The sequence below is a fragment of the Setaria italica genome, chromosome IX (assembly GCF_000263155.2).
Source record: "Setaria italica strain Yugu1 chromosome IX, Setaria_italica_v2.0, whole genome shotgun sequence".
NCBI classification, from domain to species: Eukaryota; Viridiplantae; Streptophyta; class Magnoliopsida; order Poales; family Poaceae; genus Setaria; species Setaria italica.
The window spans coordinates 17,061,104-17,074,345 of NC_028458.1; the positions used below are offsets into that span (position 1 = coordinate 17,061,104).

Here is a 13,242-nt window from a genome sequence, read left to right on the forward strand (position 1 = left end):
ATGCTTCCAACTCTATGCACGTTCGGGAGCTACGTCGTAAATCCGGACTCCGACCCGTCTACCCTCTACCCTCTAATTAGGAAGTCTATGTAATTATTTCAAAATAAAACTATTGTTAGATAAATTAAAGTGGCAGCAATTGCATCTTGTTGCTGCGATGATCCCACATTGCTAGGAAGATATAGTCGAGATGGAGGATCATATTTGTATTTTGGTAGTTGATGGTATATAACACCCTAGTTCAAATTTTCTAGGATTTTATTTTATATAAAATTTGTTAGAATTAATAAGGAAGTCTATGTAATTATTTGTAGATAAATTAAAGGAATTATATAGGTTATAAAATATGTGGTTACATCCATACCTGAATACATAGTGTTTTGAGTGGAAAATGTATTTGAAATTTTTCAAAACTCAACTAGGTTCCTATTAGAGCACCTCCAAGAGTACTCAATAAACACTTCCAATAACTATTTTTTGAGCAAAAATGAAAAACAATGCTCCAACAGTTGTCCAGTCTAATTTCCATCTTTTTAGTATGTCCAATAATGACTCCATCATCCCGCGCCAAATTTGCCCCCTCCCTGTGCTCCCCATTCCACGGAAAAAACGATGGAGAAAAAAATTCGAGGTAGAAAAATCAGGTGTTGAGCTCACGGATGGATGATATGGCAGCAATTGCATCTTTTTTAGAACCGTTGGTTGGAAGGGTATTTTTCTCATGATAATTTTTGTCAAGATCAAAAACTAAGTTTTCAAGACTTTATTTTTTAGGCATTCTTGGATATGATCTTAGGTGCAAACCTTGTTTATCAACCCTAAAGATTTCTAAACTTATTTTGGACCAAGACCTTCTCCCTCCCTTCCTCTCCCTGTTCCTTCTCTCTTTCGTGCCAAGCCGAATCCGACACGTAGGCCTCACCGGCCCAAACACACCAACACCTTGCAGCCCCACACAGCCGCTGATGCCTGGGCCCCGCATGGCAGCCTCCCGCCTCCCCTTTTCTTTCTCCCTTCCCTTCTTCCCCTGCTTCTATCAGGAGGACAAAAGGTGGGGTTGAACAGCTGAAGTCGTGCTCGTTTCCGCTCAAGCTTCGCCCTTGGTGCATGAATCCGGGATGCGAGCAAGCTTTTTTGAGTGTCCGTCGCTTTCTGTTCTGTCCGTGCCAAGCTGCAAGCTTTGGCGCTGGTACTAGTTCGTGGAGGTGTTTGAGAGAATGAGAGCTGTGCTACTGTTTCCGGGTTCTCGTTAACGAGCCGAGTTGTGACAGAACGGAATTCTGAGCTCTTACCGATCAGTACCGGGGTGGTGGCATGCCATTGTGCGGAATGTTAATGCATCAAAGATGGAACGAACTGAATTCTGCCAAACTGGTGGAACACCGGATCAGCAGGGCTTTGCCTGTGAAAACTATCGTACTAATCTCACTCATGTACAATCGAGACATGATATTTTTAGTGGAATTGTTTCAAAGAAATAATTCTCATATACATCAGGGTAAGTACATCGGTCATTGCCTGACAGGCTTGCTAACCTCTAATAAATAATACTCATCCTAAATTGTAGGTCGCTTTTAACTTTTTTTAAATTTATTGATATTATTATGCATCTAGACATACACTATATCTAAGAACATTAAAAAAAAAACTATACACCTAAAACGTAATCTATACACCTAAAACGACTAGGATCCGGACTACATGATTCTATTTCTAGTTTCTGCCGAGTTATATGAACATCATCGATCATGTCTACCCAATTATCCTTCTTTCAGTAACTGTTGCTCTGCTCCACTAATTTCTTCATCCAAATTAACAGATTTCTGCTCTTAGTTGTCCCATGCACGAGGGGTCCTGATTACACTACAGGCACCAGAAGGTATGAAGTAACTTCAAGTCAAAATACCTCCTATATAAATCTGTATCCCATCAAGCCTTTACCATCACAAGTGGTGCCAAAATATCAACAGTGTGTAATTGGTTAAGATTTGAGATAATCGTAACTGGCAAGCAAATGCAGCAAGCGGAGCATAGCTACACCAGAGTAGACAATTCAGCATAAATAGCTATACCACAAGAAGTGCACCAATGCTTGCATATCAAGGGATATAACTACATTGTGAGTGTACTATTGCATTATACAACAATGTACTGTGGTATAGCATCATGACAACAAAACGAAGCCTCTTAAACAAAAGGTCACCTATATATTATGGAGTTGCTACAGCAAAATGCCACCATCTTTATTACGGTTCATGCACAGCAGCATTGTTTTAGACGCAGCCAAGCCCTTGCCCATGATTCCCAAACACAGCGGCATTGCCTTCAGTTACCTCATCGTGCACTCTGTTGAAAAAAGTTTTGGCATTAAAAACTGCACTTCAGAGGGGGGGAACATTACGCCCAAAATGCAAACTGACTCTGATTTTCAACTGTGAAATTTGAACTTGGCCATATGAGGCAAGGTATCACATGCAAGTACATGTTTTCATTTTCAAAATCCTTAGTTTATCTTTCAAAAACTTGAAGAAAACACAATCAAATAACTAATCTTTAGAGATTAATGACAACAAGAACCAAGTTGTCAGGGTAGCAAATATATATACTATTTCCAGAGAAGAATATCAAATTTGCAAATCTACGCTGTGCTAGTATATGCTGAAAGAATCCCACCTATATATCCTTAGATCACAGTATCAGAAAGATGGCAAATTGTAGCAATGAGTGTGGTTTGTGTTTGTCTCAACTTTTTGTTATTTAGCATCTGAGTTATGATTAAAGAACTATATTGCTCAGCACAATTTCTGCAACATGATCTAACAGCACACTAGATGTTGGAGCCACTTTATGTGAATCTTTAAGCTAGCCAAGGCCAATAGTCCATAGAATAAGCGGTGTCAACGTTTTCAACTGCTCAGTCTAACTACTCTTACCAAGTCAAGAACTACAACCATAAATGTGAAATAAATCAGCGGAGATTCCATATCAAGGGGTATATATTGAGTATAATATGGCATTGCAGAAGTGATAAAAGGCATCATGACAACGAAGCCTTCAAAACTAGAAGCCTAAAAGATGGCATATGTACATGTTATGCACCTTAACAGAATAAAAATCAACTGCTCATCAACAGTCAACAGAACACCGAGAAAAGGGAAAATAGACATGATGATGAGCCCATCTATGCATATGCATGCATGAGGCTAGCGGTGCAGTGAGCACAGAAATAAGCCAGCAAAGCTGTTCATGCCAAATCATGTTAGCATTGGTCCCTTGCAAGTTTTTTCTTTTACAAAATTCAGTAACTTTACTAAATCTGTAATGGAAAAACAACCATGCACTTTCAACAGTAAATACATTGAACCATTGATCACTTGGGCAACCTAATATCTAGTCTACAGTATTATTGCCCAACTGACAATATTTCATGATTAATTTTTCTAGAACAATATTGTCGCTCAATTGACAATGTTTCATGATCAATCTTTTCTATCACCAAAGTATATGGTTTACTAGAGCAAATCTTAAAGGAACAAAGCTAGAAAGTCGTCTAGACTCTAGAGCTTCACTTTGGCAAGTTCCATAGTCAAAAAGATTTTGCTGAATGAAACACTAATATAGTGAACCTTTGATTCCACATACCACTATCTTGTAGCACAGCCCACAAGACCCTTCAGAAAACGAAGCACTCAAGCTGGCATCTTGCACTCTGTCAGCTCTCCGAGATGGAAACTTTCCAACAGCTCATCATGTAAACACGGTGTATTTCACCTGCCTTTTTGAATGGTTGATTTAGTAGCCCTCGTCTGGGCATCACTAAAAAGGAATGTCATCCGATTCAACCTGTACAGAAAGGAAAGGTAGGAGGAAGGACAATTATTCCACTTGCCAAATGCCTTGACTGCTCTAATTATACAGTTTCTACCCCTATACCATTCCAGTAGCTTCACAGATAACTCTGTTATCTATACTACCTTAGAAACTTGGCGCTACAATCTTGCTGCTAATAAGCTTACTGCTGCTTGGAAAATATCGAAATCTACGGCCAAATGGATGGAATTCATAGCTTCATGATATACTTGAAGGATGTACCATTCCAGCTACGTAAAACACTTGCACTACAGTGGAACATATTGTTAGAAGAAACTACAGTATCATATAACTAACACTGCATAGAAGTTTCAGGGTTGGCATCTGCAAACCAGGAATGTTGATAATGTGGCATAACAACATAACTCCAACTTGAGCTAAACCAGATGGATAAGCACAGCACCACAGGTCAACACAACCACAAAATACAGAGCATTCCAGAATAGAAGTAGAACAAGATCCAGCATAGATACTACTGTCAAACACAAATATATGATCTGTAGAACAGAGGTACAACTAGATAGTTTTGCCCAGAAGCAGTCAAGCTACTCTAGCTTTTTAAACTAGAGACGAATCAACCTGAAACTTCACTCATGGAAAAGCACACGGACGGATAAAGCTAAACTTAAAAATAATGCAAGATACTGCTACTCCACATTATAGCTACTTATTGACTAGAAGTTCTAGTAGTAAGCCACTAAAGGTTCAAGCATTCCAACCCGGAGAAATACTGATTTAACCAGCAAATGGGTGATCTTCAGGAGGCTGAGAACAATCGAGGCCAGAGTAACAAAACAATACATAGAATGCCCAGATGTGCTGGTTCATTTCAAAGACACTCTAATAGCCTCTCTTTACTGAGCAACCCTGGGTTGCACACTGCCGTAGCCACTGCCATAATTTGATTGCCCTTCAGGACCTCCATTGACTGAGCCACCAAATCCACCGCCTTGTGAAGGATCACTCCAAGCACTTGCATAACCAGAGTTGCCACTCCCACTCCCATACCCTGCACCATATCCAGATGCTCCACCGGTAGCAGGATTGCCAGCACCATCACTACGCGCTCCATAAGCCCCGTATCCTCCATGACTAGCATATGATGCATCCCCTCCATATCCACCATACCCATAGCCCTGGCTCCCATAGCCTGCAGCTCCACCAGGTGCCTGACTTGTGGGAGCATTGCCACCACCAGAAGAGTTGTTCCAAGCGCTATAGCCAGCATTGCCACCATAGCCTCCAGCACCATAAGCAGATGGAGCTTGACTGCCCCAGGGTCCTCTATTTGAGCCTGGAGGACCACCCTGGTAACCAGATCCAGCCGCACTTGGGTTTCCATAAGGTCCACCATAAGTAGCAGGAACACCTCCATATGCCCCAGCTCCATAATTTCCGTATCCAGCCCCAGGGTTAGCACCATATCCATACCCAGCTGCACCAGTACCATAACCTCCCGCACCGTAGCCAGGATAGCCACCACCACCCTGCTGCGCTTGCCCGTACCTGCCATCACTTCTACCATCATAGCCGCCAGAGTTTGTGCTATGGCCATTGTTGCTCTGATAGCCCCCACCTCCTCCAGAACGCCCGCCACCGCCGCCAGGGTTGGCCTCACGAGGCAACGCACGCTTCACCTCCACCATCTTCCCACCCAGGTCGTGGAAGGTCTTGTGCAGCACGCGGTCAACCGCATCCTCAGAGTCAAAAGTGATGAAGCCAAAACCCCGGGGGCGCTGTGTGTTCTGGTCGTACATCACCACGACATCAGTAACAACACCATAGGTCTGGAAGTACTGCCGGAACCCTTCCTCAGTCAGAGTAGAGGGCAGCCCGCCCACAAAGATCTTCTTCGTCCTAGCACCACCGGCATCTCCGCCGCCGCCGCCGCCAGAGTTCCTCCCGCCGGTAGGGTTCGCGGACTTGGTGGCCTGCTGCTCCTCCCGCGAGAGCGCCCGCTTCACATCGACCTGGGCGGCAACAAAAGTACCAGCAAAACGGAAGAAATTCTAGTCAAACTCAGCCGGTGGGGCAGATCGGAAGTCGAACGAAGCGAATATTCCGAGCGGGGTCGCGAATATTCGGCCTAGGGTTTCGAGTGGGGCGAGAGGCGGGGATGTCGCCGTACCGTGCGGCCGTCGAGGGTGTGGGGGTCCTGCAGCGCGCGGTCGACGACGGCGGGGTCGGCGAAGACGACGAAGCCGAAGCCCCGGGGGCGGCCGGTGAGCTTGTCGCGCATGACGGCGGCCTGGGTGACCTCGCCGTAGGAGGAGAAGTGCTCGCTCAGCTTCTCCTCCGTCGTCTCCCACGAGATGCCGCCGATGAAGAGCTTGCCCTGGTCCGACTCCATCTCTCCGCCTCCGCTCCGCTTCGCGCTCTCGCCTGCTGCGGGGGAGGGAGAGCGGAATTGGGGATTTCGGGGGTGCGGATTTGGGGTTTGGGGGCGGAGTGGTTTGGGCTGGGGATATTTTACGGTGGGCGCGTGGTGGGGACCGGGAGGAGCCGCGGGACGGAGGGTTTTCGTGGGGCTTTTGGTTTGGAAGGTTTTTCTACGCGCCGGAACTTGTCACAACGTGAATACATGGTGTTGAACAATTTTTTTATGCTGGGAGATATCGTCAAAATTATGTGTCCATGATTGTACAGCAAGATGATGTTTTGTTCAAAACGTAATCTCTTAGGCAAGAAATCAAGCACGTAGATCATATTTATTTTAACACGAGTGTGACGTGTAAGTTAGTGCAATCCGATACCGCTATCTACCAAGTGTAACAGGATATCTTCGCGTCGTTGCCATTATCAATACGATCTCCGCTCTATTTCAAGTGGTCATCCCCTTCTTATTCAGAATGTGGGAGAGGTAGGTAGCGACGGGTATTACTCCTATTCGGATCGGCGCATCTCATATATACCTCAGCACTAGTGTACTAGTCTGATTAATTTTCAGTTTTATTTCAACCTAACCAACTGCACGCCTGCATCATGAACTCTTGCCACCACCTCCACTGACATGTCGTTGGCCAGGTCACCGTTCACCTTTTACATCTCTCCAATCCCGCCGAAATCTCAAAGATTTTATTAAATCATTAGTTGATTTTGTTTCCTTTTGTTTCATGATTTTTTCTAGATGGTTAATCCAGCACCAGGAACGAAATCAGATCCGATTTGTTCCTCAGTATAGTACCTTGACATCGTTGTTGTCATTCGTAGCAGCGTATTCATCACGTGGTCAAAGTTGCTGCCATGGCGGAAGTACGAGGTCAAAGCACTTCTTTTATTTGATTCTGCTCATTATTGTATAAACATATGGCATAAAAAGAGGACAACGAGGAACAACTGCTATATAAAATCTTGAAAAAAGTCCAAATTACTGCTCTGAATTATGACTGAAGTCCACATAAACCCCTAAAGAATAAAACCGTTTACTTAGCCCCCTGAGTTTCCAAAACGAGCTTATTTTTCACCTTTAGTACCAATCAAAACCGGTTTTGGATGAGGTGGACAACGGCTGGTAGAGCAAAGGCAACACCTTATTGGCGCCGAGAAACGCAACCTTCTACCAAAGAGTGAGGGCTCCATGAAGGGCTAGCAGATGGCCTGTCACCGGTAGAAAACTCATCTTCCATCCACCCCCTTTTATCTCGGTTAATATTTAGTTCGGGACTAAAGCTCGGTTACTGGCGGGGGCTCACCAACCGGGACCTTTTATCCCGGTTGCAAAGGCTAGTGGAAAAAAATTCCAAGGGATATTTTATCCCGGTTGGAAACACCAATCGGAATAAAAGACCCCCATTTAATCTTAGGATAAAAGGCTTCCTCATGGGCGGTTGAAAAAGGACTAAAGCTCTCGGACCCTTTAGTCTCAGTTTGTGTTACTAACAGGGACTAAAGACCCCCTTTAGTACCGGTTGGTAACACAAACCGAGACTAAAGGGTTCCCCACGAGTTAATATAAAAGGATTGCATCCCCTATATAGTCCGATGTGCTGTGTAGGTGGGATGGTAAAGAAGCTACGCGCAAGGCTTGAGGTCGTGGGTTCGAATCCCACGTACCGCGCACGCGCATATTTTGCGTGACTTGTGACTTCACTAGTAGAGAATTGACCTTCCATGCGTCCTCTTTTGTCCCGGGATAACTTTAAAACGAGACAAAAGAGGGGCACGCCACGGTAGGCCAACCGGGACAAAAGGGTGAGACTTTTATCCCGATTGGTAATTCCAACTGGGACAAAGGGTGAGGCTTTTGTCCCGGTTGGAACCAATCGGGATAAAATTATCAACCAGGATAAAAAAAGGGGGTCTCTTATCCCGGTTGGAAACTCCAACCGGAAAAAAAAACCCTCCCTCGTTCCGCGCCCCCCTCCACCGGCCTTATTTTCTCTGTCTCACTCCCTTCCTCCTCATGCGCACAAGTCTTGTTTTCCTCTCCTCCTCTCCTCCATGCACACAGGAGCTCTCCTCCCCCTCCTCTCTCCCTCCGGCGCGGGTGGCCGGCCCCTCCCCCTGCTGCCCCTCCCCTTCCCCCTCCGCTCACCCCTCACTAGTAGTGAGGAGCGGCAGCGGGGCGAGGGCGGGCGGTGGCACGTGGGGGAGCCCAGCCGAGGGCGGCAGTGGTAGGGGCCGGCGGCGGCGCGGGGCGGAGCTAGGGCCAGGTGGGACGAGCAACGGGTGACGGCGTGGTGGCTCGGCGGTGGGATGCGGCAGCGGCGGCGCGGGGACTCGGCGGCGGCGCACGGAGCCGAGGCGGGCGGCATGGGAGCCGAGGCTCCGCCCGACGGTGCTTTTTTTTAGTTTTTTTGGAAAACTCTTTTGTCCCGTTGGTATACCCAACTAGGACAAAAGGGGCCTTTAGTTCGCGTGACTGACCCGGGACTAAACTCCCTTGCATCTCAATTATTTTATCCCGGATATATTTTCGGAAGATTTGCTTTCCATCCTCAGGGTGCCGAGCTCCTGGTCACCGTAGAGGTGACTGGTTGGTACAGTATATCGCCGCAGCTCCGGCACAGGGACGCTACGCTGGCCGTCGAACTTCGGCCTGCTTGGTGCAGATCTGAACCGTAACGCTCTCACCAGGGAGCGACGCGATGGGTGAATGGGTGAAAGGCGCTGCAGTACTAGTGCCCGTCAGTCCGTGGCCTCAAGGGAGAGAAGCACATGAGCTGACCTTGGGGCTTGGCCGCTTGGCTGCTTGCTTGTGTGAAGTAGAAGGCCGGTTCGGCTTGGAGCTGCAGCTGCTGGGTTGCTTTGGCGGAGAGAGGAAATCAGAGAGGCGAAATGAAAGAGTAAGGTGGTACTAAAGCTGTCAAAATTGGACATGTATGTACAGCAGCTGTGTGATGGAGAGGAGTACAGGTGCTGGTGTCCTTGGCCTCCATGGATTAGATTGTTTGCTCGTTAGAGGGAATTAGAAGACGGAGATTTAGTGCTGGGTGCTGCTATGCTCTTGGTGCTTGACTTGGAGCTTGCTCTTACTAAGTAGGGAGGAGCAGATGGAGGAATTGGGAAGGGGGTGGCTATGGAGCTCGTACTGGAGGGAGCAGAAGAGGAAACTGGAGGCGGCCAAGGTGCCGCTGACTTGCTGAAGAAGAGAACAGGAGGGACAGGTGGCGGTGGAGAGAAGAAGAGAGAGAGCACCAGCCGGCGGCAGATGTGGTTAATGACTCATGTTGTGTCCATCGTCCCGGTCATCAAAATAATTAAAATTTATTATTTATGTGGGCAAAACCGGTTTTGATTGGTGCTAAAGGTGAAAAATGAGCTGGTTTTGGAAACTTAAGGGGTTAAATAAACTGTTTTATAGTTTAGGTGTTACGTGGACTTCGATAGTAATTTGAACTTTTCTTTTAGAGTCTGTTTGGCGGAGCTCCTCGTAAATTCAGATTAGAAGCTGCTTTGGATGCTCTGCCACACAAGCTTATATGGCAGTTGTACCTTTTTCATTGTTTTTTTTGCGCCATGTTTACATTAGAGCAGAACCAAACAAAACAAGTAATCGCTTAACTTATTTACGTTTAGAGAGCGTATCAATTCCCTCGTTATCGTTTATACTCCTCGACCAAACAACACCTAAGATGGATGTGATACAAATTCTATTACCAACCCAGCTAACCTATAAATTGTTTGTTTATGTTTTTGAACTTTTATAAATGAGATATTTAAATTGATCTTCTAATATTATCATACTTTTTTTAACTGCACGACTGAACTTGCTACGAGAATACCGTATACCTCGGTGCTGAAGCCGGCAGTGTGTACTTCTTCCGCCCAGGTTCGATTCTTGGGATTAAGCTGTTGTCTCGCCGCAAAAAGTAGGTTTAGCCATGCTCCTTAATTTCACACAATTAAACAAACAAGACGTATCGCTTTAGTTACTTGGAAAAATGACTACAGCTCGTATAGATAAGAAAAGATTAGAGAAATTAACAATTAACCACGTTCTTTGGACAACATACGTGTAGAGAAATTTAGCCATTCAATATAGCAATCTTAAAACTGGTACTTTTCTTTACAAAATCTGCCAAATGCAGGAAGACAGATGGGTAACTTATTCAGGAGCGCAAGATCCGTGCTAAGTAGCTACCCTGCTGGCCTGCTGCAGATACTGACGATGCAAATAGTTGGCCAGGCTTTGGCGTCCTGCGTGTCTTATTCAGGAAGCGAGCACTGAAGATTGAAGCAAGCACACAACTAGCACCGATGGTTTCACAAATGACAAAACAACAATAAAAGATTACAATGCATTGATTCTTGGAAGGAAAAAAAACTAAGAAAGAAACTGCAACAATCAGTTCTTGATCTTACAAGAGCATCTGAACAAGATTACAATTCATGGTCTTGATCCACAAGGGCTACATCGGATTGGTTCTTTCCAATCAAGCTACAAAAACTCATCACAGCAAGACTACACTACAAGAATCAGTTCTGTCCTAATGCTGCTGACCTCCTGTATTTCTGCCCACTAGAAGAAACTGATGAAACCACACCGATCCGGCTGAGAAGAAAGAGCTGAGGACAGTGGCGCGTCCTCCTCGTCGAACCACCGGTGGCTGAGCGCCTCCGCCGCGGTGAGCCTCTCCTCGGCCTCGACGCTCAGCAGGCCACGCAAGACCTCGCGCCCGGCCTCCGACAGCTCCGGCAGGATCCTCACGTCCACCCCGCACAGGCACAGCTCCAGCACCTTCGCGTACATCTCTTCCACCGTCTCCGCAGGCTCCGCGCCCCCGAACAGCGGCTCGCCGGTCAGCAGCTCGGCCATGACGCAACCCAGCGCCCACATGTCGATGGCCGGCCCGTAGGTCCGGAAACCCATCAGCAGCTCCGGCGCGCGGTACCACAATGCACCCACAGTCTCCTCCGGGTACGGCTCGCCGGCGGGCCTCGCCGGCGCCGCCATCCCGAGGTCGCAGATCTTCAGCGCGCCACCGGGGCCGACGAGGATGTTGTCCGGCTTGATGTCGCGGTGGACCGTGCCCGCGCCGTGCAACTTCTCGGCGCCGCGCAGGAGCTGGCGCATGATCGCGCGGGTCTCGCCCTCGGAGAAGGGACGCGTGAGGCGGCTCTCGAGGCTGGGGCCCACGAACTCCATCACGATGAACACGTGTCCGGTGACCTCGTCGGCGGCTACCTCCTTAATCTGCACGATCGAGGGGTGGCCCCGGCACGCGGAGAGGCAGCCGGCCTCGCGGAACACCGCGCGGAGGTCGGGCGCCCCCCCGCCGCCGCCGCCGTACTCGGGGCGGATCCACTTGATGGCCACCGTCTCGCCCGTGCGCTGGTCCCGCGCCTTCACCACGACGCCGTAGGTGCCCTCCCCGAGCACCTCGAGCTTCTCGTAGTTGTAGATGCTCCCGAACTGGTACCGCGGCCGCTTCTTCCGACCGCCAGCGACCGCCGCGGGACAGAGCAATCCATCCGGCGCCGGGCGCTTGCGGATCACCGCCGCCATGATCGCCGTGCGTGCGCTGAGAGAGCCGAGAGCGGGGGAAGCAGCGTAGGCGAGAGAGTTCTGGGAAGCGTGATGCGCCGGCGGCGGCGGAGCGCCGAGCTATATACGCGAGAGATCGATCTGGAGGTCGCGGTCGCAGTCGGACTCCGATCAGCGCTCAGCGATGTCGAAAAGATCTGGAGGAGAAGGGAGCTCGCAGTCAGATTGGGGATTTCTGTTCGAGCGCTAGCTGGCTTGCTTCCTTGCCCGTCAAGGCTTTCTCGCCGAAACCGCCATTGGAACTTTGGAAGAGAGGACGACCCGGGCGGTATGAGTTGTTAATACAGCTGGCTGACTTGTGGGCCCGTCATCCGGAGTCAGCGGTGCCGATGGCTTTGTATCCATTGGATGCGAATCAAATTGGTTTATTTGCTTGTGCCGGGAACGTAACAGCGAAAACGTGATTACTCACGGTACTTTGCTTGCGGGAGCGGGACTTTGCAACATACTCTTTCATGTCTTTAAACGTGTCACCAACGTATGATATTTTTTGCGAAAAATAAAGTATGATATTAGAATAAATAATTAGTACTTATTTAATACTGCCAACTTAAAAACGGAGCGGCTACTGTATAAGCCATATGGCCATATGAGGATGAAAATGAAGCTTTTTTATGTCTAGATCTGATCTAGTTTATGAAGTAGCTGTTTTCAAAATATATTAGCTAGATTTTTCTAATTCGCCTTGATCGCAAGGACGAAGCTAGGATTTTAAGATCTTGTTTAGCATGGCTCCAACTCCAAATTTAGCTGCTCCACTCCACTACTTCAGAGCTAGCTCCAACCCTATTTGGAGCTAGCTCTTCATGGAGTTGGAGCTGCCTAAAGATGGCTTTTGGCTAGTAGGGTGCCTCTAACTCCAAAAAAGAGAGTTTTCATGTTGGATTGCCATTGCTGCCCTTGGTCGTGGTCCCATGTGTAAGTCTCTCAATCCCCTTCTTTGAAAGGAAAAAAAATCAAAATTCCACTAGTGCTCCAGGAACTATTTTCTTCGTAGCTTGGCCGTCGGCAACTCCCCTCGTGAGCGGAGAGAGGGGCAGCGGCAGCGGGCTAGGGCTGACCACGAGCGGGCTGGACGGCGGCGGCGCGCAAGCAGGTGGGCGACGGTGGCAGGAGGCCAGGGTGATGACGACGCACTGGCCGGGGGTCGGTGGTGGTGTGCGGGGTGCGAGACGGTGGCGGACGGGCTAGAGGATGGAGACGGCTCGGGATGGGCAGCGGACAAGCTGGAGGACGGAGGCAGCTCGCGGGGTGGACGGAAGCAGCTCGTGGGCTGGGCGGTGGCCGCGTGCGGGATGGCTGGGGACCGGCGGCGACGCTGGGTGGGCTAGACGATTTGGGTACCTTGCTCTGGTTGCCTTCCTGTCTTGGACAAAGACCGATCG

At 48.3% G+C, this 13,242-nt stretch overlaps 2 protein-coding genes across 3 annotated transcripts; both read right to left on the reverse strand.

Annotated features, from left to right (window-relative positions):
- Window positions 1-1,961: 1,961 nt before the first annotated feature.
- Window positions 1,962-6,355, reverse strand: LOC101776600 (heterogeneous nuclear ribonucleoprotein 1). 2 transcript variants are annotated; one of them, XM_022823160.1, is made up of 4 exons: window positions 5,999-6,355; window positions 4,590-5,840; window positions 3,643-3,843; window positions 1,962-2,346 (listed from the first exon to the last, which is right to left on the reverse strand). In XM_022823160.1, the coding sequence occupies exons 1-2, from the start codon at window positions 6,218-6,220 to the stop codon at window positions 4,725-4,727; spliced, it is 1,338 nt and encodes a 445-aa protein (XP_022678895.1). In that variant the 5' UTR covers window positions 6,221-6,355; the 3' UTR covers window positions 1,962-2,346; window positions 3,643-3,843; window positions 4,590-4,724. The 2 variants fall into 2 exon arrangements, with proteins under 2 accessions (XP_022678895.1, XP_022678894.1); XM_022823159.1 differs by having other exon boundaries at window positions 2,079-2,346; window positions 3,975-5,840.
- Window positions 6,356-10,582: 4,227 nt separating this feature from the next.
- Window positions 10,583-12,076, reverse strand: LOC101765153 (putative cyclin-dependent kinase F-2). The gene has a single exon (XM_004986451.2). It carries the CDS (start codon window positions 11,816-11,818, stop codon window positions 10,832-10,834), a length of 987 nt encoding a protein of 328 aa, XP_004986508.1. The 5' UTR covers window positions 11,819-12,076; the 3' UTR covers window positions 10,583-10,831.
- Window positions 12,077-13,242: the final 1,166 nt, after the last annotated feature.

Bases quoted from the DNA above. Each gene is read 5' to 3' on its own strand.
- LOC101776600 (XM_022823160.1), bottom strand. From the start codon at position 6,220: ATGGAGTCGGACCAGGGCAAGCTCTTCATCGGCGGCATCTCGTGGGAG. The intron at 5,841-5,998 runs GTACGGCGACAT...GTTGCCGCCCAG, and splicing joins ACACCCTCGACGGCCGCACG to GTCGATGTGAAGCGGGCGCT.
- LOC101765153 (XM_004986451.2), bottom strand. From the start codon at position 11,818: ATGGCGGCGGTGATCCGCAAGCGCCCGGCGCCGGATGGATTGCTCTGT.